Source organism: Thamnophis sirtalis, unplaced genomic scaffold (genome assembly GCF_051295495.1).
Source record: "Thamnophis sirtalis isolate CommonGarterSnake01/CBP01778 unplaced genomic scaffold, rThaSir2_p1.2 scaffold_9, whole genome shotgun sequence".
Classification (NCBI taxonomy): Eukaryota; Metazoa; Chordata; class Lepidosauria; order Squamata; family Natricidae; genus Thamnophis; species Thamnophis sirtalis.
This window is the reverse complement of record NW_028261389.1, coordinates 31347451-31369504: the sequence shown is the minus strand read 5'-3', so window position 1 is coordinate 31369504 and position 22054 is coordinate 31347451. Positions and strand designations below refer to the sequence as shown.

General features: G+C 35.3%; 1 protein-coding gene across 6 annotated transcripts in view; it reads right to left on the bottom strand.

The window, feature by feature from the left end:
• Positions 1-1891: 1891 nt before the first annotated feature.
• The window catches only part of TNRC6B (trinucleotide repeat containing adaptor 6B), a 132925-nt gene continuing 112762 nt past the window's right edge, over positions 1892-22054 (bottom strand). For 5 of the 6 annotated variants that reach the window (XM_014061314.2, XM_014061310.2, XM_014061311.2 and 2 more), the window contains 4 exons: positions 20781-21005; positions 19699-19769; positions 18583-18722; positions 1892-14725 (listed from right to left, as the gene is read on the bottom strand). In XM_014061314.2, coding sequence (XP_013916789.2) covers positions 14338-14725; positions 18583-18722; positions 19699-19769; positions 20781-21005 — 824 coding nt within the window. In that variant the 3' untranslated portion in view covers positions 1892-14337. Of the gene's footprint in view, positions 14726-18582; positions 18723-19698; positions 19770-20780; positions 21006-22054 lie in introns of those variants that run through there. The other variant, XR_015697723.1, reaches the window with a different exon arrangement.

Sequence of the window (22054 nt, the reverse complement as noted above, 5' to 3'; positions counted from 1 at the left end):
GAGAAAATACTGATTGGTGCCCGTAATTGGGCCATTTTCTATAGTTTTTTTAGGATCCATCTGATTGAATTCTAGGGCCATGCTTGGAACACAGGATGAAAAAAATAATCAAGCCATCTTGGAACCAAAGTGGTGAGTTTTCAGCAGCCAGGGAAGTAGATCAGAAAGGTTTCCCAATCAATAAAGCAATCTTAGAGCATTTTGTTAGCATAGAGGTTATTTTTGAATTCTGTTCAGCAGATGGCAAGTTCTATTTCTCAGGACTTATCGATTAGGTTTATCTGCCATTTCCCCTCTTGCTTCATTTCTTTCTTGCACAATAGATAGTTGAAATTCTTGACGTGATTTTTTTTGGCTGGAACTTCAATAATATGCTGAAATTTCTTTCCTAACTTAGGACCGTTAGTGGTACTTTCAGGAGCCTTTTCATTCTGGTAAGAGGTCTTCACAGGTCATGCTCAACTTATCTTTCATCAGAGTCAGCAGTGCAATAAGCCAAAGTACTAATGTATGATCAAGAGATTACAAGCAGCAAAATCATGGAGTAGTCACAACTCTCTTCACCAAGCAGCCTGGACCAATAATTTTAGTTTTACCCATCAGTTTGAAAATAGCAGTAGCAATTCAAGAACACCTAATGAACTTCATTATACAATGCTTGTTTTTATCAGTACCTGTACCATTCTAGGTTATAGTCTTTCCTCTTTTAATTAAAGTCTATAATGGGGAAATTATGGCTTTTTAGATGTTGTATGGTTGTTAACTATTCCAAATCATGTAGCCAATTATGGTTTCTGGATATTGAATACTCTTATTCATGTTCTTGTAGAGGCAGGATTTGATACCAATATTTCAGTATACTATTACTTATATAAAATCCACACACAGTTCCGTGTATGACACAAAAAAATAAAATGTGGTGATTTCCTATTGAGGAAAAAGAAAATGAACTTAATCATAAGAGGAGGAAGAGCCACTACCAAGACAAAATTATATTCGTTTCCTAGTCTGATCTAACTTGAAGGACTGACATTACATTAATGTGGACATTTCTAAGGGCATTGAATAAATCATACAAAGCAAAGAAATTCTGTTAGTTTGGGTGGAAATTTGCTGTACGTCCACTTGCTTTAACATGGGAATAAAATTCCCTTCTCTCTTGCATAGGGACAGCTAACTTTACACCAAATAATGCTTTGAAAGATTACAATGTTCACTGAGGGCTGGCAAAGATGTGAAGTAGATTTTGTATTTCTGAGTACCACATTCAGGATACTTCTGTCAATTTGTAGAATTTAGAAGAGTTTAGACACCGAAATGTAATTCATAAAATAATCATTGCTCAAAACTCACTAAAGCAGCTTTTGAAGCAATCATTAGTTGCAGAATTCTTGGATGGGACTGCACTTCCTCTGAAAGGACAGTCCTTTGTCAGGAAGTACTTGGTGATCCTCAGGTATCACTATATACAGACAATAGCTGTGCTAATTATTTAAAACTGTATTGGCTCAGAGTTCAAGTATGTGACAGATTCTGAAAATATTCCAATGGCTCCTGCTGGGCCACAACATATTTATATATATATGACCTCGCTGAAACGCATTGAAAATTCAAAGGATTCTCAAACTTTAAAACACCACTATAAGAATATGTCTTTTCTTTTTCAAATGATCCACTGTAGATAATTACCTGTAGCTGTATTGGAAATGTATCTTATCTGCATGATTGAGAAAGAAGGGAAAGCCAGTAATTAATAGGACAATGCAAACTAATAAATAAAACATTAAAGGTGTGATGTCTTGTAGAAGTGATACAAAACCCAGAAGATGTATATTCTGTAAGACTGTTATGTAGCTATAATTAATAATGTAATAAAGACAGACAGGGAATCACCAGTTTAAATGCTTAGCAGCCAAACACATTTATTAGTCTTTCTTTTTCCAGGAACCCAAAAATATTTTGTAGTTATAATGTAAGCAACTGAGTTGCACATAATACAATCATATCTTAAAAAAAATAAAATAAAACAAAATAAAAACAAAAGCTGTTTAAAAGCAAAACAACCTTCAGAAAACATAATATATGTTTTATTACCATCTCTCAATTTCAATGAAATGACGACGACTCGATTCCTTATTACCCTCAACTTGTTACACTCCAATAAAACCACCCTTTTGTTGGTTTGAAATCCAGCATGAGAAATACAGTACCCTGCTATGGCAAAATACATATAAATGCAACATTTCAGCTTATTTGTACATTAGTAGAGTTTAAACATTTTATTGTCTTTAAGTGAACCAGTGATTTTAAGTACCACTATACTAAAAATAAAGAAGAGAGGGAGAGGGGGAGGGCAGCATGCCATGCAACAGCACAAAGTGCCCAAGTTTCTGTGTCCACATGAATCCCAGGGATAAAAAGTAAACTGAAATGAAGGTGAAACTGGAGGAAATTAAGAATAAACCCTAATATGATAATATAGTGTGCCTTTTCCTAATTCCCATTGTCCTACACTGTTTAAATGGCCAACAGACAAAAGAAGGGTACATTATTTCAAGTATAAGGAAAAATACTAATAGGTATCTTTGCAAAGAGCCTCAATACATGTATCCACTATTATGCCTGCTTCATGAAGGGACAGTGTTTTAGGCAATAGCATTTCAACTGTACCTTCAAGTTAGATATTTATGTGCAAAGCAGAAAAGCTGCCATTTTATTCCAGATAGTTTGGACATAAAGGTAATTGCTTTACAATAAGGCTAGATGGAGTTAACTTCTTCCATTTTCTGATAAAATATTTTCCACTGGAGGGTATGTTCAATTTTAAACAAAGCAAAATTTACTAAGTTGGACACCAACAGTTTCCCAATCATTTCTGTAAACACAGCCCCAATGGAGGGCTAAAATTAAAGCAGCAACTCTCTAAATAGTGGAAGCTGTAATAGTTTTTTCTTTCATCTTCTTTATCCTACTTCTTTCTTTGTCCTGTCTCACCCAATCTTGCTTTTTTATTTTAAATGTTACATCTCTCTCCCCCTCCAAATGTGTAGTTATTGATGAAATAAAGCTGCTACGTTAAACTAAGAATTTGCACTAGGAAACTGAAATCTACACTGAACAGAGAAGCAATTGGTTTTTTTTTGGTGGGGGTGGGATAATCCATATCCACATCACGTGGAGTCTGGTTTTATAGATTGGTTGATCACAACAGCTTCGGCCAGAGTTCCTTCTTGAAGAATAAAAGATGGAAAAATTCAGATGACTGAATAATTAGAAGAATTTGTACAATTAGAAGAATATACAATGGAACAAATATATAATGGAACCAAACAGAACCAAATTCAAATCCAAACACCTGGGATCAATATGTGCATTCCTGAGATGCATGCCTACAGTTGAATAATATGATCAGAAGAGGGAAAAAAAGAAGCAAAAGCTCCCTGACAATTACAGAATTTACCCCAGAACTCTTCTTTCTGTCTCAAAGATTTTGAGAAGTCTGTAAGGCATTTCACAAGCAGCTTCTATTAATGAAATTTACTGTGTTTCCATGTTCTATTGGAATAGAATGGCTTGTATGTGTTGGAGGCAGCATTATGTTTAGCCACACAAGCAGGGAAGAAAGTCAGATAGCGTCCCCATCCTTAAGATTATTCAAACAAGTATTGTCATTTTGTGACCCTCTTGCAAACTGCAAGAGATGTTTCCCCTCCCAACAGAAGGGACAAACGCTATTCCATTGAATGGTCAATATAGCAAAAAGCCCAATCTAATAAAAGCAAAAGTAAATAGAATACATAAAAGATGGCAAATTATACATAGTTAAACTCAAGAAAGAATGTATTTTTTAAAAATGTACCTATTAAAGATTGGCATTTTTATATGTTTTATATATATATGTATATATATATATATACATATATACATGTATATATATACATATATATATATATATGTATATATATACACACAGAGAGACATATACATATATACATATATATATATATATATATACACACACACGTCACAAATGGGAGGCTCTAACATAAGACAGAGATAATAAAGCAATATGAAAAGTTCAGCATTTTAATTTTGCTTTAACTGGAAAAATAATTCAAATATGTGACAACTTAAAATGTAAAGGATCACAGTGTCCCATTTTCTCAGGAACAGTATGGGAAAAGAGATAACTTTGTTAATTACACCTCCATATAATAATACTTATAAAAAGTACTTCCTCTTTGAAGCACTTCATAAAAACCCAATCCTCACAAAATCTATGTGACAGAAGTATTACTATCCTCATTTTACAGATGAGGAAACAGAGGCAAAGTTAAGTGACTTTTGCATAAGGCAAAAAGAAGGAAGAATCCAGGCCAGGTTTAGGGCTTTTATTCTTTCAATCCGGTCTTCAAATCACTACAGGAAGATATAACCTCAGTATTAAAGATAAGATTTTTCAAAAGGCTGGTTACACTAAAGGAGAATAAGCACCACGAGGTATTTTGCAACAAAGAGCTGAAACCTTTTCTCCTTTTTTCTTTTTAAAAAAGGCATCTATCAGAGTAAAATCCTGATCAGATGACGTCTGCAAGGCAAGTATGCACAAGAAAATGTGTGATCAAGTCTATTATTCATTACAGTACTATGAAATCCAACAAAAAGAATCTGCATGAAAAAACACTGAATTTTAGGAGAATCTCTTGGCTATGATACTGCATCCAAGATAATGCCAAGTGAACCAAGGCAGACCAAAGTTCACAAACCCAAGGCAACATACCTCGATTAACACAGGAAGCAGCCTCTGTATTTTGGAGGTAAACATGTGAAATGCTTGTTTTCTAAAGTAACTTGACAGTAAAAGTAATAGTTAAATATAAAATGACTTCTATATAAATTTCCCACTTATCACTACAATTATTGTCTTCCATTTATCAGTGGTATTATTAATCTACAGATGGCCATTAGCCCAATTTTAAAGATCACTACAAGCCATTAAATAATGCCAGTACAGTATATATTCTACACTACAGCAATTCCTGATGGGCATTGCTACTCAAAATTGCATCTGTGATTGGAACTGGTGGAAAATTTAAGGGCAAAAGTTATGGAAACCCATAAGGAAAATATATATATATATATATTGCAACTTCAAAACCAAGACAATATTTAAAGGAAAGCAAACAACAAACCCCTAAAGATAGTGCTTGATTCATGATTTCCTGAGGTTGAAAGGAAGATGGAGAAGAAGATGGTCAAAAATTTTGGAAGGGGTGTGTGGGAGGAAAGTTAGGGGACTTTTCATGTCATGCTGTTGTCTCTCGTGTAACACTGCATGGCAAGAATGCATAGTCCTGTGTACCAGGCATAAATCATTTATTTCTGAATAGTTTTTAAATACACAAAAAATATTTGCCTGTCAATCAAAGTAGTCTTCCGTGAACTCAGCCTTTTTTCTCCTATACGTAAGTGGGAATTCCATGGACACAGAAACTGTTTCAACAGTTTAGCAGGGCTCTCTTTCTCCCCTCAAACCATCTCTTATTGAATGCATAGTTTACAATTCACTTACAAGATAAAGAAGCAATGCTGACCACATATGGGACCTTTTTGTTTGAAAAAGAAACAACCTCTTCTTAAAGTTTAGTATCAAAATTCACATTTGCATAATAATACATTTCAAGGCCATTAGAGAGGAATGAGAGCGAAGCAAAGGAAGCTGCAGCATCTCTCCTCCCTTTGTCTTCCTGAATGAAGCTGAAGAGAGCCTGCTGGAGCTTTCACTGGGGAACGGAGCCTACAGCAGCTCGTGATTTTTACACCATGCTTTTAAGCTGGAGAGAAGAGGTGGAATATATATGAAATGAAAAGAGACACTGCAGATTCCCATGTTTAACTAAGAACAGCTTCAAGGAAAACAATTATTTAAAAAAAGAAAACACACAACACTTCTTTCTCACCATTTCAAAAACATCTTTTCTTGTGTAATACCCTGTTCCTTTAAATGGCAACATTTAAGTGTGCTAGAAATTATAGGGTAGATTTTATTTTCCATCATCAAGACACTGACAGAGAGGGCAAAAATGTGCCTACAAAGTAACTGGCAAAAAGCTACAAAATACCTTCTTCTCCACATGCATAAATGTATCTCAAACTTCACTGCGTTTCAATATTCCAGTGCTTTAAAAGAAAAATTAAAGCAAGCCACATACACAAATGTAATGTTATATAATACAAATACAAATGCAACCACCAACTGAGAGCTAGCCTAAATAATGTCAATTTATGTGAATTATAACCCATCTGCACCTGGAAACATCTGCAATATTCCACTGCGGATGATGCAGCAACAAAAGACACTTTCCATTAAAAGGTACCCGCAGGTTGGAATCTTTCATTTGACCTTTAAAGAGAACAAACTGACCACCAATCCCTGTCACGTTCAAGAGTTCATCTTGAGCTGACAGTCACATCTTCAAAAAGGCACATTCAATGATACCACATTTAACTTACTGCTTTTTAAAAATAAAATAAAATAAAGACAAAAACAACTGAAGAACCCACAAGGGAATGTTAAGCGCTTATATCCCAGATCCCAAACCTACTGACCCAGCAAGAAGCATCACAATATATCATTTCGTGAAAGTCTATTCTACCTTCAGAAGGTTCATATTTCTTTAAGAAGTTAACACCTCTTTTTGCATATTTTACAAAATATTTTTTGGCTTACACAATTTGGAATACAGCACACTCTCACTATAAAGCTCTGTTGTAAGGCTAGTCCCTAAAGTAAGGCTGCTCTATCTTGATTCGTTTTTTATTACCTTTCTCTCCCCTGTCCCCTCTGGCCCAAACCACGGAACACTCTGCATGTTTATAAAAAGGGAGGGTGAGTAAATCTGGATGGGATAAGAAAAGCACTTGATATTCACAACCACATTAAAAGAAAAAAGCATTCGACAAGCTAAGCAATCTATAAGGAGGACTCGGCTAAAAATTGTATTTTTCTTTAAATACAGAAAAATCCATTTATTCTTTATGGTCAAAACATTGTAAGAAATAAGCAATTCAGTTTTTGAATGCATTGATTGGTATACTAATACCTAAAATGAGGCACTAAGCAATTAAAAACTGCTTTCCCTCAACACTGTCCACCTGTTCTATATCCATGGAACATCTTTCCATTTCCTTTCTTTCTTCTGTTCCACACAAGAGCCATATATCTAAAAAACCCAAACACACCCACAAACATACATACACACACACACACACACACCACCTAAGACAATGCTTTAGCTTCAATAGCTTGAAGTGCATGGGTTTATGTTAATATAAATGGCTGTGAGACTCAAGTAAAAACATTCCAACTCTATGGCTAAAAATAATACAACACACATATATGTATCTCTCGCTGTCATCATTATCAATTATATGAAACAAAATTGGCTCTTAATTGAGGTTGATTCCTTTGATCCTTCTATGGCCCATTTTGTTTGCAAAAACCTCTTATACTGCACAAATTCAATGCCAATATTTTGACATTTTTGCATTTATGATTATGTTATGGTGCCTATTAAACATTTTCCAGCTATTTTGACTTATTAAGAATTTCATATTGCTATAGCTAGGGACCACGTATAGGTAAATCCACAGTACTGGGTAAACCCAAGCAAATCAAATGAGCTTCTTCCTTGAATGTAGCACCCCTAATGAGAACATTGAAAAGGACACTTATGTTGGTCTGGTAACTGCCAGCATTTTAGGAGGCCTGCCAATCATAAGATATAGCTAAAATGTTTTGGTTTTAATACATAGAAGGGAAAGAATTTAATTTGGTTACTATTTGTATGTATTTAACAGTATTTTTTAGAAATGTTCTCATCTTCAGCACAAAGTTCACTTCAGCCCATTTATACGGGTTTATTTATAGCAAGGTTGCTTTTTTTCTTTAGATCTATTTATGATCAAAACAAATGAACAATTATTAAAGCTGCAGATTCAGATTTGAAGGGCAGATGCACACATACTCAGAAAGACTTTAAAGCAGTGCAGTCTTTTCCTGTGCTCATTGAGCAGTTTTCTATAGCTGGCACGATTCAGGGAAAAATCATGCTTGATTTGAATTGTTCCTAGAAGATGCTACGTTTATGCCTAAATACATCATGATCTCTGCACAGCCCTATTATGGGGATCAGACTTAATGCTATTGCATTTTGAAAAGGTTTAAAGCTTTGAGATGAAATAGTACAGTAGGAAATTCTGCAATATAGTCCTGGAATACATAAATTAATGCAAGAGTGTTAGGATGTAAAACAAAGTTGAATACAAATTTAACCATACCTACAATAAAATCACACTGAAACTAATGTAATAAGATTCACAACTTTAAAGTCAGATCCAATTCCTTCTGTACATTAGGTCCGTAGCAAGATTTTAGCATACTATCAAGCCACACAATGGCTGATATTAGTATGAAGAATGTCACAAACTAGACTTTTTGACAAAGACTTTTCCAAAGACTTTTTGGAATTTCTTTATTAAGTATGATTAAAATCAATGCATGCTCCTGAGAGAGTGCATTAAATTGAGAATGTATCATTTAAACTTAATTTTGAGTAAATTTATGCTAAGAATAGAATGTTTTTGTTGTTGTATATTTATAAACAAGTAATATAACTAAACTAAATAGAACCTTATCTGGGGTTCTGTCAGCCCTTATTATAAAAATATACTAGTGTATAATTATTTGGATGTTCACTGTTTAAAATATGCAAGACAGAATTACATCATTTCACTTTCCATTGTAGCAATAAAAACAAATGTAATCTTGAATAGGAATCAACTGGTTATATATGCAGATCTACCTATTTTTTTAAAAAAAATCTTCAAAAATAAAATTTGAAGAAAGTGTCCAATCGTACAACAATAAATGGGTTACTAATTTCTGTTAAGGGTCTATAAAGAAGATTAGTAGATATATTGAGGATATGTGGTAGAGGAGAAACCTGCTTTCAGATATCCCTTGACAAAAGGAATCAACAATTTAAAAAAAAATCAGGAGCAATTCTGTACAGATGCATTGGGAAAGCCTGCTTCTTCTTCTAAGTTATGGTATATTTTACTCTGATGCTATATTGAGGAAAGTTCTAAAAATAAACATCCTGGATCATAAAAAATCTCGTTAGGACAAGACAAAAAAACCCTATCTAAATCATCCAAGCCAGATTCTAAATAAGTCATACTTAAAAGCACATTTTAAAGAAAGTAAGGAAAAATATCAGGACTTATAACAATTTAAAATCTGCTTTAAGTGAGCTTTGTAGATTAATTTATTAGTTTATATGGCCCCAAAATTAAACAGAAGTGGCATGAGCTTTTTCCCTTTCTTGGTAAAAGGGTATTTTTATGCAAATCAAAATAATGTGGTACTTTGCTTTAAAATGTGAAGTACAGACCAGCAATTCTGTCAGAATCTTTTGTAGCTCTTGGACTCCTTTTTGTCAAATTATATGAAAATAACATGGCCCACAAAACAGTTTAAAATACTTTACCTGATTATTGTTGTTTCCATAGTCTTTAAAAGTAGCAAAAATTATATTAAACTATTAATTGAAAATATTGTTTGTTCACTGTCTGTCTTTTCCTGTCTGGCACAATTTCCTTTTTGCCTACAAAAATCTCTTTTGAGTATGGTTAAGTGTGTCTGGTGTCCAAATAGATCACTTCCACTGGTCAGACAGAGCATGCAGCTTTCAGTACTAATTTACTGTCATCTTTCCACTCCCCCACAACAGAAATGAAATACTTTATATATTAAAAGGTAGAAGTCTGCTAAGGTTTTAATATTTTTTATCAACCTTTAAAATTTTGACAGCTTTCATATGCACAGCTTGGAGGTAAAATATTTTGTGTAATGTAATTGTTTGTATACTCTTAGAATTTATTGAGTAATGATCAGTCAATATTTCTGTAAAATATCCTAAAAATTTAGATTTGTCCACTAATTGTCAAGAATTCGTCAATAAATCAAAACTTGATTAAGTATTCAGATAGCTTATTAACACATGCACACATACATACACACTGCCCAACAGGCCTCATCATACTGTTTTCCAGTTGATACATCATTTACATATGAACTTGAGGGAAACAGGTCAATAGCTATAGAAAACAACTGATGTTACCAAACACTACCGTACACGTTACTATTTTTCCCTACATTGAGAAACCATCATTGTAATCATTTATTATTTGCCTCTAAAAATCATATGAGATTGAATAATAATGGGGAGGAACTCTCATTAAACATTCTAGAAGGTTTTTGAATATGATGAATACTGCAAAACAAGAAGTTTTTAAAGATGAAATTGCCTTAATCAATAATGATAGGCCTTTGAAGTTTCTTCTCTGCATGCCCAGAACAATTATTTCAATTTAGAAAATGGGTCACTTATATCCTTGGGAGTGACTAGACTGCATTTGTCCTTTTGTAGGATATATGGATGTTTTTACAAAGGCACTAAAATGGTTCGTAATTTTATTCCATCTAAAAGCATCAAGCCAATTAAGCCCTTCCTGTTTGTACTGGAAGCTAAAATCTAATCATTCTAAGCATGGCAGCAATAGACTTATTCTAAATCATGGGAATATCAGTATCTGGCAACAACAGCTAATTTATCTCTTTCAAAATTCCAAACTTCTATCATTTACACAAATCTGGCAGAGAAATTAAAAACCAAACATCAAAATTAGTATTAAAATCATGCAAGCCAAATCTTTTACAATGCACATTTCACTGAATTCTCTTACAGTCACTCACTCCTCTTTTAAAACACACACATGCTAAAATTGCTTCACTGCTGGGACATAATATAGATGCAGCATTTCTGAAGCATTCTGTCAATCTGAAAACAGATTTCAGGAAGCATTAACCCTTATTCCCAGCATCTCCTGTTATCTGTGGCTTACTTACATAATCAAGTAACATTTTCATTTTTTTATTTTCATTTTTTTCTTTTTTCTTTAAAAAAAGGTGCTTGGAGAGAGATTATGTTCTTTGAGAAATAACTAGATGATTATAATCCATTCATACACAATCCTCTCTTCTATTTAATGGCATATACCGTCCCACTTGAGATTAAGCTCTACAAGTATAAATCTTCTCACAAACTGAACTTTTAAGAATACAATGAATTTTTGTTGCTACATGTCAGAATTCTATCCTAATTGAGTTGTAGCTTAAAAATTGATTGACAGTTTTGAAGACTGGAATTTGTCCTTGTCATGTTTTTCTTTTTCAATTTTTTGCTTTCCTTAAAGAAAAAAACCCTTGCATTTTCTGTGTGACCAGGAACTTGCAAAATTTTAAGAAACAGCCATCTATCTAGGAGAAGTAAAGATTAAATAAACCATCTTCAAAAACTGGCTTCCTACCCTAGAATTCCTGAGAATGCTTGCAAAGATAAAGCAGGAAAATAAATGTTAAACTCAAAACACTGTTAAATGCTCCCAGAGTTAATCTTCATTGAGATATACATACATACATACATGAGTGTGTGTGTGTGTGTGTATATGTGTGCGTGTGTGTGTATATTTATATGAGATAGACACATATGTGCGCATGCACACACACACACACACACACACACACACACACACACTTTTTGGTCTTTTTATGTTTAATTTTTTTCCCTTTAAGCTTGTGATGGAAGAACATTTTAGCTTTTCATTTGTTAAATTTTTTTTTCAGTTCCCTCATTATGTCTTGTAAACAAGAGGGGCTCTAGCACCTGGCTTTCACCATAATATTGTAATGAATTCAACAAATCCAAAGTGCAGATAAAGGGAACAAAAGGCAGGTTGGGAAAGAATGACAACACAGTAGTAAGCCAGCTTGTGTGTCATATCACAAATGGAAAATGCTTGGGGGCCATGAGTTGCTGCACCTTGATGTTTTTCTAACTTTTTCTTTTAATTTATCCTGCATGATTTTAACAGCTAATGTCTAGCAACAAACATTGTTGCTTTAGGAACAGGCATGTTTATGGGCTATAATGGAAACATAACTGGCAGGATTCAAAAAATCATCTTGCTTACACAAACAAGGTAGAATAAAAGCAAAATAAGGGAAAATCCTGAAGATCCACATATGCAGATTTTAAAGTTAAATGCATAACACCTGCTTATGTTTACCTACATATTATGATACTGAAACAGGCAAATATAAACGTGGGCACTCCCTTCGTCTTTTCTGTGTCAAAGAATTCACATTCCAAATTAATTTGCAAATCTCCCTTTTGATATAAATGCAAGAAAGTTTGTTTTAAACTTGCTTATCCACACTTCTATTTATATACCAGACACCACCGTATAGTTCAATGAAACTGTTGAAGGAGAAAGATTCTTCTGTTTCTAAACTGTACAATATTATCTGCTACTTCCAAGTGCTGGAGTATGAATGTATATGCTGGTACAGAATATTGCAGCACTTCTTTTTTTTTAAATTCAGTATAATGCAGACCTAGGGAAAAGCCAGAGCCAAGTTCTAATACTTTAAAGAATATCTGCAATGCGTTCCCTACTTGTTTTTATCCAATCTATCCATTCTGAAAACTCCTTTGTTATAAAGGCAATGTTTGCTACAGCTGTCTTCACAATAAGCAATTCCGTTCCCAGTGTAGACACTGGCTATCTTTTGAATAAATGATAGGTCTCCCCTATCATGCCTGGAGTACTATTATAATGGTTGTTTTTTAAAACAAAGAAACAACAACAACAACCTTTCTTTAAATACAGACAATAAAAAGCAACAGTACAGGGAAAAGTAAAAATAATAAAGGTGCAATACTTTATAAACAAAGGAAGTCTTTGCCAGTTATATGTCTGCCTAAGCAAACCCTAAGCATGACATACATGGAAAAATACAGAGAAAAAAAATGCTCAAAGTACACACTGGTTTAAGAACATTCTTAAGTAAACGTTTCTGTCAGTGATGATCTGGTGCTGTAATACACCTAGGCCTGGCACAGGTAACACAATGGGGGAGAGAGAGAACAAAAGTTGCTGCATGTGCTTTCAATAGGTGACAGGCCAGCAAACTACTGACATTGTAACTCTGTCATAACAGTAGATCAAGAAAATATACTTTGGCCTGAATTATTAGTGGGTTTTCCATGAATGGATAAGAATCTTCATACAGGCTTCAGGAGTGAATTCTTTAAGATTGCAGAAGCTTCAACCATTGTATAGGTGTTTGTCACAAACAAATATGATGCTTTCTTTCTTCTGGAAAGTCCCCAGAAGAAGAAAAGCCTTTTCATAAGAAATAACCTTGGGTTCTGTCAATAACTCTTATTAAAGAAAAATATACTTCTAGGCAAAACAAAATTCTACATTCTCTCTTTCCCTCTCCCTTCCCAGAAACCCTAAAATTACACATTGGCATCCCTCTCACCAAATCCTTAGGATATGGCAGTGTTTTGCTTTATAACAGGGTCAGAACACAAGTTGTAGTGCACTTAATACCCTGCTAAAATACCACCAACTAATAAGATTTGAAACACAGATCAATTTGATTTTTGCAACAGGCACCATCATTATTCAGTTTAAGAATCTAGTCAGATAGGTTGCTGACCAACAATGCAGCTTTTCAAGACAGAAATGTGCGCGCACACACACACAACCATGCAGACATACATTCTCACACAGATACACACACACACACACACACACACACACACACACACAGGCAGTTACATGTGCCAGAACATACTGGTATATATCAACCAGCCAATCACAAAGTGTTTTTTTTCCTTTTTTGTTTTTTAAAGTGAGGCTCCGTCAAGTCTTTCCCTCCCAACCCACCCCAATTCTTCTGAACCCCACCCCCAACATAGTAGACCTAAGGACGGAAACACACCCAGTGCAAACAAAGTTAAAAAGCTATTTTTCAGTATATATGTTTCTTAGCAACAACTTCCGTATAACATGAAAAAGTGAAAAACTAGAAACTAATTTTTTTTTTAAATTTTTTGTGTTTAGTTTTAAATGGTATGTGTACTTGCTTCACATTGTCTTTCTAAGTTGGCGTTCATGATTCAAGTATTTCAAGAGTGATATGTTCTCTTTTTGGATTCATATTCCAAACGAAAAAACTGAAGTTGTAAGGGAGGCAACTATGTGCTCAGACGGTCCTGTCAATGACCCACCTTTTTTCTCTCTCCATTTTCTTTTTTCCTTTTAAAATGTATTTATTGCAAGTTGAAAAAAAAGAAAAGGTCACGTTAGTGCTGCTGCTGTTCCAAAAAGGTCACGAGGTCAGAGTTGAAAGTTTTAAGTTCAGATTGAATCCGACCCTCCGCCTAGAAGGTCTCCAGGTAGTAAGGGAGCAGGGCTTCCCATTCTGTGGGGATCTTCTACACTTTGAACCCCCCATAAACTTGAAGAATAATTTGGAGGGCCCCATAAGGAAGCACCAGCAAGGTCACCCCCACTGCTGCCACCACCACTGTTGCTCCACTGCCCAAGCCCTGTTGACCCACCAAAAAGATTCAAAGCAGGTCCAACTGGATCTGTCTGATTCTGTCCTGCCTCAAGAGACTGCCAGCCTGCTGTGGGTGCACTGGGGTTTGCTGCAGGAGTAGGAGGCTGAGCTTGTGCCAGAAAGCGACTAACTTCCTCGTCTGTTGCAAATTCAGCCAGGATGGTAGTGTTTCCCAAAACACACCTATAAAAAAAAAGCCAGAATGGTAGAGTGAAGAGTAACAAACAAACAAGAGTTCAAATGTCTAAAAATGTTGAACACTGCTTGAAACAAAACAAAATAACCCACTTACTCCCATTTAAGTAAATAGTGATAAACAATATGAATGGCTGGAGTTCCATTATTTATTTTTGTTTTAATCCCTTTCTCAAAACCTTTCTTTAAAAAAGAAAGAAGAAAAATAATTACACAGACCTGCAGTTTCCAAACTTCATGCCAATGTACCGTATTTTTCGGCGTATAAGACACACCTTTCTTCCTCAAAAATGAGGCTGAAAATCTGGGTGCGTCTTATACATCAAATACAGCATTTTTGGCCTCCCGAAGCCCCGCCCCCTTCACCAAAATGGCCATGCATAGCCTTATGGAGGCTTTCAGAGAGCTCCTGGGGGCTGGGGAGGGAAGAAATGAGCAAAAAATTGGGCGTTTTTTGCCTCCCCAGCCCCCAGCAGCACTCTATAAGCTTTCATAAGGCTATACATGCAATTTATTTGATAAAAAGCGGGCCATTTTTTGTGAAAAACGGGCCATTTTTGGGAGGTTTGTAGAGTGCAAAAACTTTTTTCCCCTTTTGGAAAGCTCTTTAACTGATTGATGAGAATACATTGATCAAGTTCTGTGCCAGCAGAAACAAAGTTAGGTGCTGCAGATTGTCAGCGATTTCCTTCTCCAGAACATGGATAAATACACTTGGAAACATCTACCTATCTATTCTCTCTCTCCCTACCTACCTACTGTATTTCTCTCTCTCACTCCCCCTCTACCTACCTACGTACCTACCTACCTACCCTATCTCTCCCTACCTATCTACTGTATTTCTCTTTCTCTCTATCCCTCTACCTACCTACCTACCTACCTACCTACCTACCTACCTACCTACCTACCTACCTACCTACCTACTTTCTCTCTCCCTATCTTCTGTATTTCTCGCCCTCTCTATCCCTTTATCTACCTACCTATCTATCTTCTCTCTCCCTACCTACCTACTGTATTTCTCTCTCTTTCTCTCCCTCTCTATCCCTCTATCTACCTACCTACTTTTTTTAAATTTACCTCTTCAAAACCTTGGTGTGCCTTATACTCCGGTGTGTCTTATACTCTGAAAAATATGGTATTTCTTGGGACACTGTAATGAACTCACTTAATAAAATACCCAGGAAATATACTGATCTCTTTTATGTACAACTGCTATTATCACATCAATATGAAGTAGCTTCTTTGAATGTGGCTAAATTGTGTTCTACTGTAGGCAAAATTAGGCAGATTCTAACTTCCCACTGATAATCCACCATTCCTAGTAATATATTGTTTTGTCTGTTTTTTATTTTTATTATTATTATTATTGTTTTTAATGCTTTTATAAGTAATACTGGTCTGTGACCATAATGAAAACTGATTGACTTAGAAGAGGAAATAGGATATGTTAAATATTCATTGAAAACATAATATTCAACATCAGTTGGATACCATGCTACTACTAACCTAATATCTATTAGTTTAATTTGATGTTTCTGTTAAATGTTTTGCTCTACACTGCACTGCAGTGCCCCAGGTAACCCAGCACATTATTTGGGAACCATTAAGTGTTGCAAAAAAACATACTGAAACCTTAAGCTATTTAGAGGTGAGAAGGTTGGGGAACCTCTGACACAGACCATTATGCTTCTGTAAAAAAAGCTCTTCTACCTTGCTTTTTATTTCAGGTCTTACATCCAGAAAATGATACTTCAGCAGATAAAGGTGTCCTCTGGAAAGTGATACACTACTAGGGATTTTAGTTGGGATGTCAATGGAATAGTTTCACTTGACATCCGAAATGGTAAAAGAGGAAGTAAAAAAGAAGTGGGATAGTCAATCTCCGCATGTGTATTATAGCTCCAATAAAGGAGAATTATTTGTAGCTCAAGGTTGGAATGACAGTGTTGGTGAGAGAGGTCTTAAAGGTTCTTTGGCTGGGCTGTTTACTGTTGGCTTGATTGCCATTTCCTTGTTGAGGTATTGGTTACTTGATTGTTGGTCTGATATTATTCTTGCAGTTAATCTATGCTCATTTGAGTGCTGAGTGCTGGTGGGGGGGTGTTTTGATCTTTAGTCTTTTCTATAACTTGATAATAAGCAGCCCAACCAAAGAATCTCTAAGACTATCCCACCAACAATGACAGGACAAGCCACTAGAATATAAACTGAGGGAGGCAAACCCCACTCTTTACTTGCACTGATGATGTTACCTAGTTTGGGTAATGAAACACCTGCAAGAAAACAACCAAGCAAGAATCCCTCTATCTATCTATCTATCTATCTATCTATCTATCTATCTATCTATCTATCTATCTATCTATCTATCTATCTATCTATCTATCTATCTATCTATCTATCTATCTATCTACCTACCTACCTACCTACCTACCTACCTACCTACCTACGTACCTACCTACCTATCCACCCACCCACCCACCAGTGTTTATTTATACTATACACCTGTGGAAATATAATTAGAAATAAGCAAGTGACTATCTTATACAAATCATTTAAAATCTTTGGGGATTTCTGTTAATTTCAAACCAGTTAATATAATTAAAATGTGACTAAAATATTTCAAAACTAGTATAGAGAATGCTATTTCAGCCTTTCAAAAGACTTACATCATTAACAGAAAGATTTGTTTGCTTTTTCAGTAATTATCAACTACTAGAAGGTCATTAAATGGACTTTGTGTACAGTTTAGAGTAGTTCCGTCAGAGGACAAAGTAGCCCCCTACTTCTTTTCAAAATATTGTATTAAAATAGTTTTACTTAACTACACCAAACTATATCTAGTTCAACATCTTTTTTCTAAAGTAACTTGTAAGATTCCTTTGAAAAGTCCATAAGCAAGATACAATATTCCTTGTTCAACTAGGGGCAGTACCTTATTCAGAAAAAGTATGTTTCTGCTCATTAAATTACATAATTCTCTACTTACACCATCTAAGCCAGTGACTATCACTAAATTGTGCAATTGCAAAGTTATAACTTAATTAGAAAATATGATATACCTCCTTTAGTTGTTTTGAATCTACTGCCAAACAATGTTTCATTATATTAATGAGGAAGGAAAATTTCCAACCAATTTTCCATGCCATAATTTTTCTTAAATAAGGGTTTATCGCTTCCCAGATAAACAATTTTCAATCATAGAGAAAGTTCCAAATGTTTCAACTATACTGCATTAAGAAGATTGGTAAAATCATGGGTACTTGTTCCTCTTGACAGCTTTATGACAACCATTTAAAAGTAAGGCTATTTTTATTCTATAAAAAGTAAGGCTGTTTTGATTCTATAATACTAACCACTTACGACACAAAAGTAATATTACAAATCCCAATTCATAATTCTAAGTGACTTTTGAATATTCTATGGCATTTCTACAACTGCAATTGTAGTGAGAAGAGCAATATATCATCCTATCTGGGAAAACTTCGAATATTAATTTTGATTTGCAATTAATTCAAGTAAAACATCTATAGGAATGGCAATTAAAATCTCAGCGTTGCTAATTTCCCAAATTTTAAATTGGTTATCTTAAGGATGAATGCATTTGTACAATGATAAACTTTATCAAGAAGGAAGCTAAATATGGTTTTCACCCATCTCTCTGGTCTACACACACTGTTAAAAGCAAGTTCTAAAAGCACAGCATACTAGGGCCGTCTCTATTCCAAGAAACTCTTCTGCAATTGTCAGTCCTAACTGAAGACTGCATAGATGAAACAAATGAGCCAGGAATGTTATATAGTGACAAAGAAAGTCAATGAATGTTTGTAGATTGTTGCAAAACTCACATGTGCAGTGCAGTCTGGGCCTTAGCTGCCTCCTGCTTGGTGCTGTACCGGATAAGGGCGGTGCCTTGGGTCAGGTTGAGATGGAATGTCAGCAATGGACCATGCTGCATGCAGATGGTCCTTAAAGTTGACCCATCAATCTTAAAAAGAATAGCAAAATAAAGAGACTGAGGTTTTTTCCTCTTTAAACATACTAGAAGTAATATATAGAACAAAGAACAATCAGTCAGCATATTGTACAGGTAGTCCTTGAGTTACAACAGCAACTAGGACCTGAATTTCTGTCATTAAGCAAAGTGGCTATAATGCACAATATCACATGACTACATTGCTTAGCAAGGGCAGTCCTAGTTGCTCTCATAGTCGCAGGATTGTGTGGGTTATTAAGCACAAAGAGGCAGGAGTACCAGGCAAGTAAGCTAACAGATAAGAGCTTCAGGTGGGCAGGAGTGCATGTGCTCTAGGCATATACTATGGTGTGCAGGTGGGTGCTAAACCATGGTGGTCGGTACCATGGATAGGCACTATGATGTGGGTGGGCAAAAAAGGAGCAGAAAAGGAGTGGCTTCCTGCCAGCTTCCTCATTGACTTTGCTTGTGGGAAGATGGCAGGAAATGTTGGAAATTGTGCGAATGTGGCTCACTGTGCCATTGTAATTGCAAGCCAGGCATCAAGTGCCTGCATTGTTATCATGTGACAAGACCTAATTTAAGCCAGTCTTAAGCAATCTTTCACACTGAGTGGCAGTTCATGGACTCTTAAATGCATACAAAGAAGGAATCTGCATAATTGTGATTGGTTGGAATTACCTAAGATAAAGTTATAATAAAGAATTAAAATCAGGCATATTCAGGCAGTTATTCTAACAGAAGTTCAAAAACATTTTGGCAGCTGTACTAGAAATATTCTATAATCTCACTAAGGAAAAAAGAGGGAGGAAACTGGCAGTTATGACTGGCTACAGAACTGGAAATAACAGTGATAAATCTGAACTTAAGAACAATTTCTTCGGTTTTTAAGCATTGTCATATAATACAGGGCTAAGGCCTTTTAAAAAAACACAATACAATATTGTACCAGATTTAGTAAGAAAAAGGGAGATGAAAGTAGAAATACCTGCGGAGTGAGATTGTGAAGAACCAGCCAGTAGCTGGGACGTACAGAACCACCATCACTCCAAGTAGAGGCTGCAAAATTATTAAAACAGCAAGCATTTGTATTCATCTTAATTTATAATTTGGAAACAAAATACATATTAATATTTATAGGAACTATTTAACTTGCCAACATAGTTAAACTAGAAAGACAGGTTGTTTATCTGCAACTGTTCCAAGTGATCACCTGCAGGGAATTTAGCAACCAGATCAATATTAACAACATTTTATTACTAGCTGAAAGGGTTTTTCTTTCTTTCGTGACAAGCCCACCTCAAAGACCCAATAGTTAAAGAACTAAGGCTCCCCAATCCTTTCTTGCTGACCTGTTCTTAACAAATCACTGCAGCAGCTATTGATGCTAAAGCCAAGAGTAATGCACAATGTCTGCAGTGGAAAGGAAAGTGGAAGCTTCATTAGACACACATGAGCATTACACAAAAGGTATGGAAATAAGTTTTCTTTACTTTCTGTGCGTCTATCTTACTGCAAAGGAATAAGAACATTTAATCATTCCCAAAAAGAGTAGGGCTGTAATTAGATTAAACTAAAATAAATATTAACATCCAATATCAGAAAGTAGTGTACAATTTCTAGTGGCTCAAGCAAAGGCTGGGCTCTGACCCAGGGGTGGGAATGGGTTTCCTGTGCATTGGGTATTATCCATTTGCTTCCATTATTACAGAAGATAAGGAAAAGTTCATGTCAGCATTTTTCTAAATAAAAATACTAAATGTTGATGGTGAGCTTCCACCAAACATTTTTATTTGCACCTGTGTGTATTCAAAATAACTTTGTTTGCACGCTTTCAAACCTCATATGCATGATTGCACAGATTACTTCAAAAACACACATATTTACTTATTTCTTACATCATCAATATTTCTAGAATTGTCATGATTTTTTTCTCATTCTATTTTCTCAATAAAGTTTCAATTGTTTTATAGATTAGATAGTTTTTCATTGAACCAACTTAAAAATTTCTTTACTGATCTATTAATACACCCTTCTTTGGGTTATAATAATTCTAAAAAAAGTATTCACCAGAGGCAAGCCTTGAATCCTGCGCACCCCACCCCCTGAGTGAGCGGGGCACTGTGCTGCTCCAAGGAGAGGATGTTTTCGGATTACTCAGACCAGGAGGTGGGCGTGGCAGCCCTGTAGTGTTTCTTGAGGAAATATGGTTTTTCCATAACTTGGTAGAGAGGTGAGCGGGATTAGGTCCTATGGGATCTGGGGACCATGTTGATTTGTAATCATTGAATTTTGCTGAAACGGACAAAAGGAAAAGGTGATAACTACCATATTTTTTCAGAGTATAAGACGCACCAAGGTTTTGAAGAGGCAAATTAAAAAAAAAAAAGTTTTTGCACTCTGCAACCCTCCCAAAAACACCCCCAAAAGGGCATGAATAGCCTTTAGGGGGCTTGCAGAGTGCTCCTGGGGAATGCCCCCCCCAAACAAGCAAAAAATGTCCATTTTTTTTTTACCAAAACAGGCTCTTTTTTGTTAAAAAAAGTGCATGCATAGCCTTTAGGAGGCTTGTAGAGTACTCCTGGGGGAGGGCAAAATTGAGCAAAAAATGGCCCATTTTTCACTAATTTCTACCTTCTCCAGCCCTCAGGAGCTCTCTGAAAGCCTTCTACAGGCTTTGCATGGCCATTTTGGTAAAGGGGCGGGGTTTCGGGAGGCCGAAAATGCTGTATTCATTGTATAAGACACAACCAGATTTTCAATCTCTTTTTTGAGGGAAAAAGATGCGTCTTATACTCTAAAAAATACGGTAAGTCATTAATAAATACATCACAAACTAAGTTTTGTTTTTGTCAGACTATTTAAAATGCTTGTTTTTTTTTAAAAAAATCTGAAGCAACACATCTATGTCATCTTTCCTCACTCTACATTTGGCTAAGAAAAAAAATAAAGGCAAGTCTCTGGCTACTTCATGATTTTCTTCCATAACAAGATGTCCCTGACTCTTCGACAACTACTTCATGCTTTTTGGAGGGAGTGGTCGAAGATTTGAAGAAAATAGACATTATATATGCGGTATTTCTTTTTACTTGACAGAATTTCCCACACAAAAGAACACCAATCCTCCAACATGTACATTATTCCAGGCTATATTTCTTTCCAACTTCCAAAATTTGCTAAAGGGATGTGATGAAGTTTCTGCTTCAGTTAAGTACAAGATATTCATTGTTGGTACTTCTTAAATGTCTTTATTTTGTTACTAGCTTCATTATTACATTCTATACATTACCCTTAAGCAAACAATTATTCTTTTGTTTTATAGGAGAGCCCATTAAATCATGTTG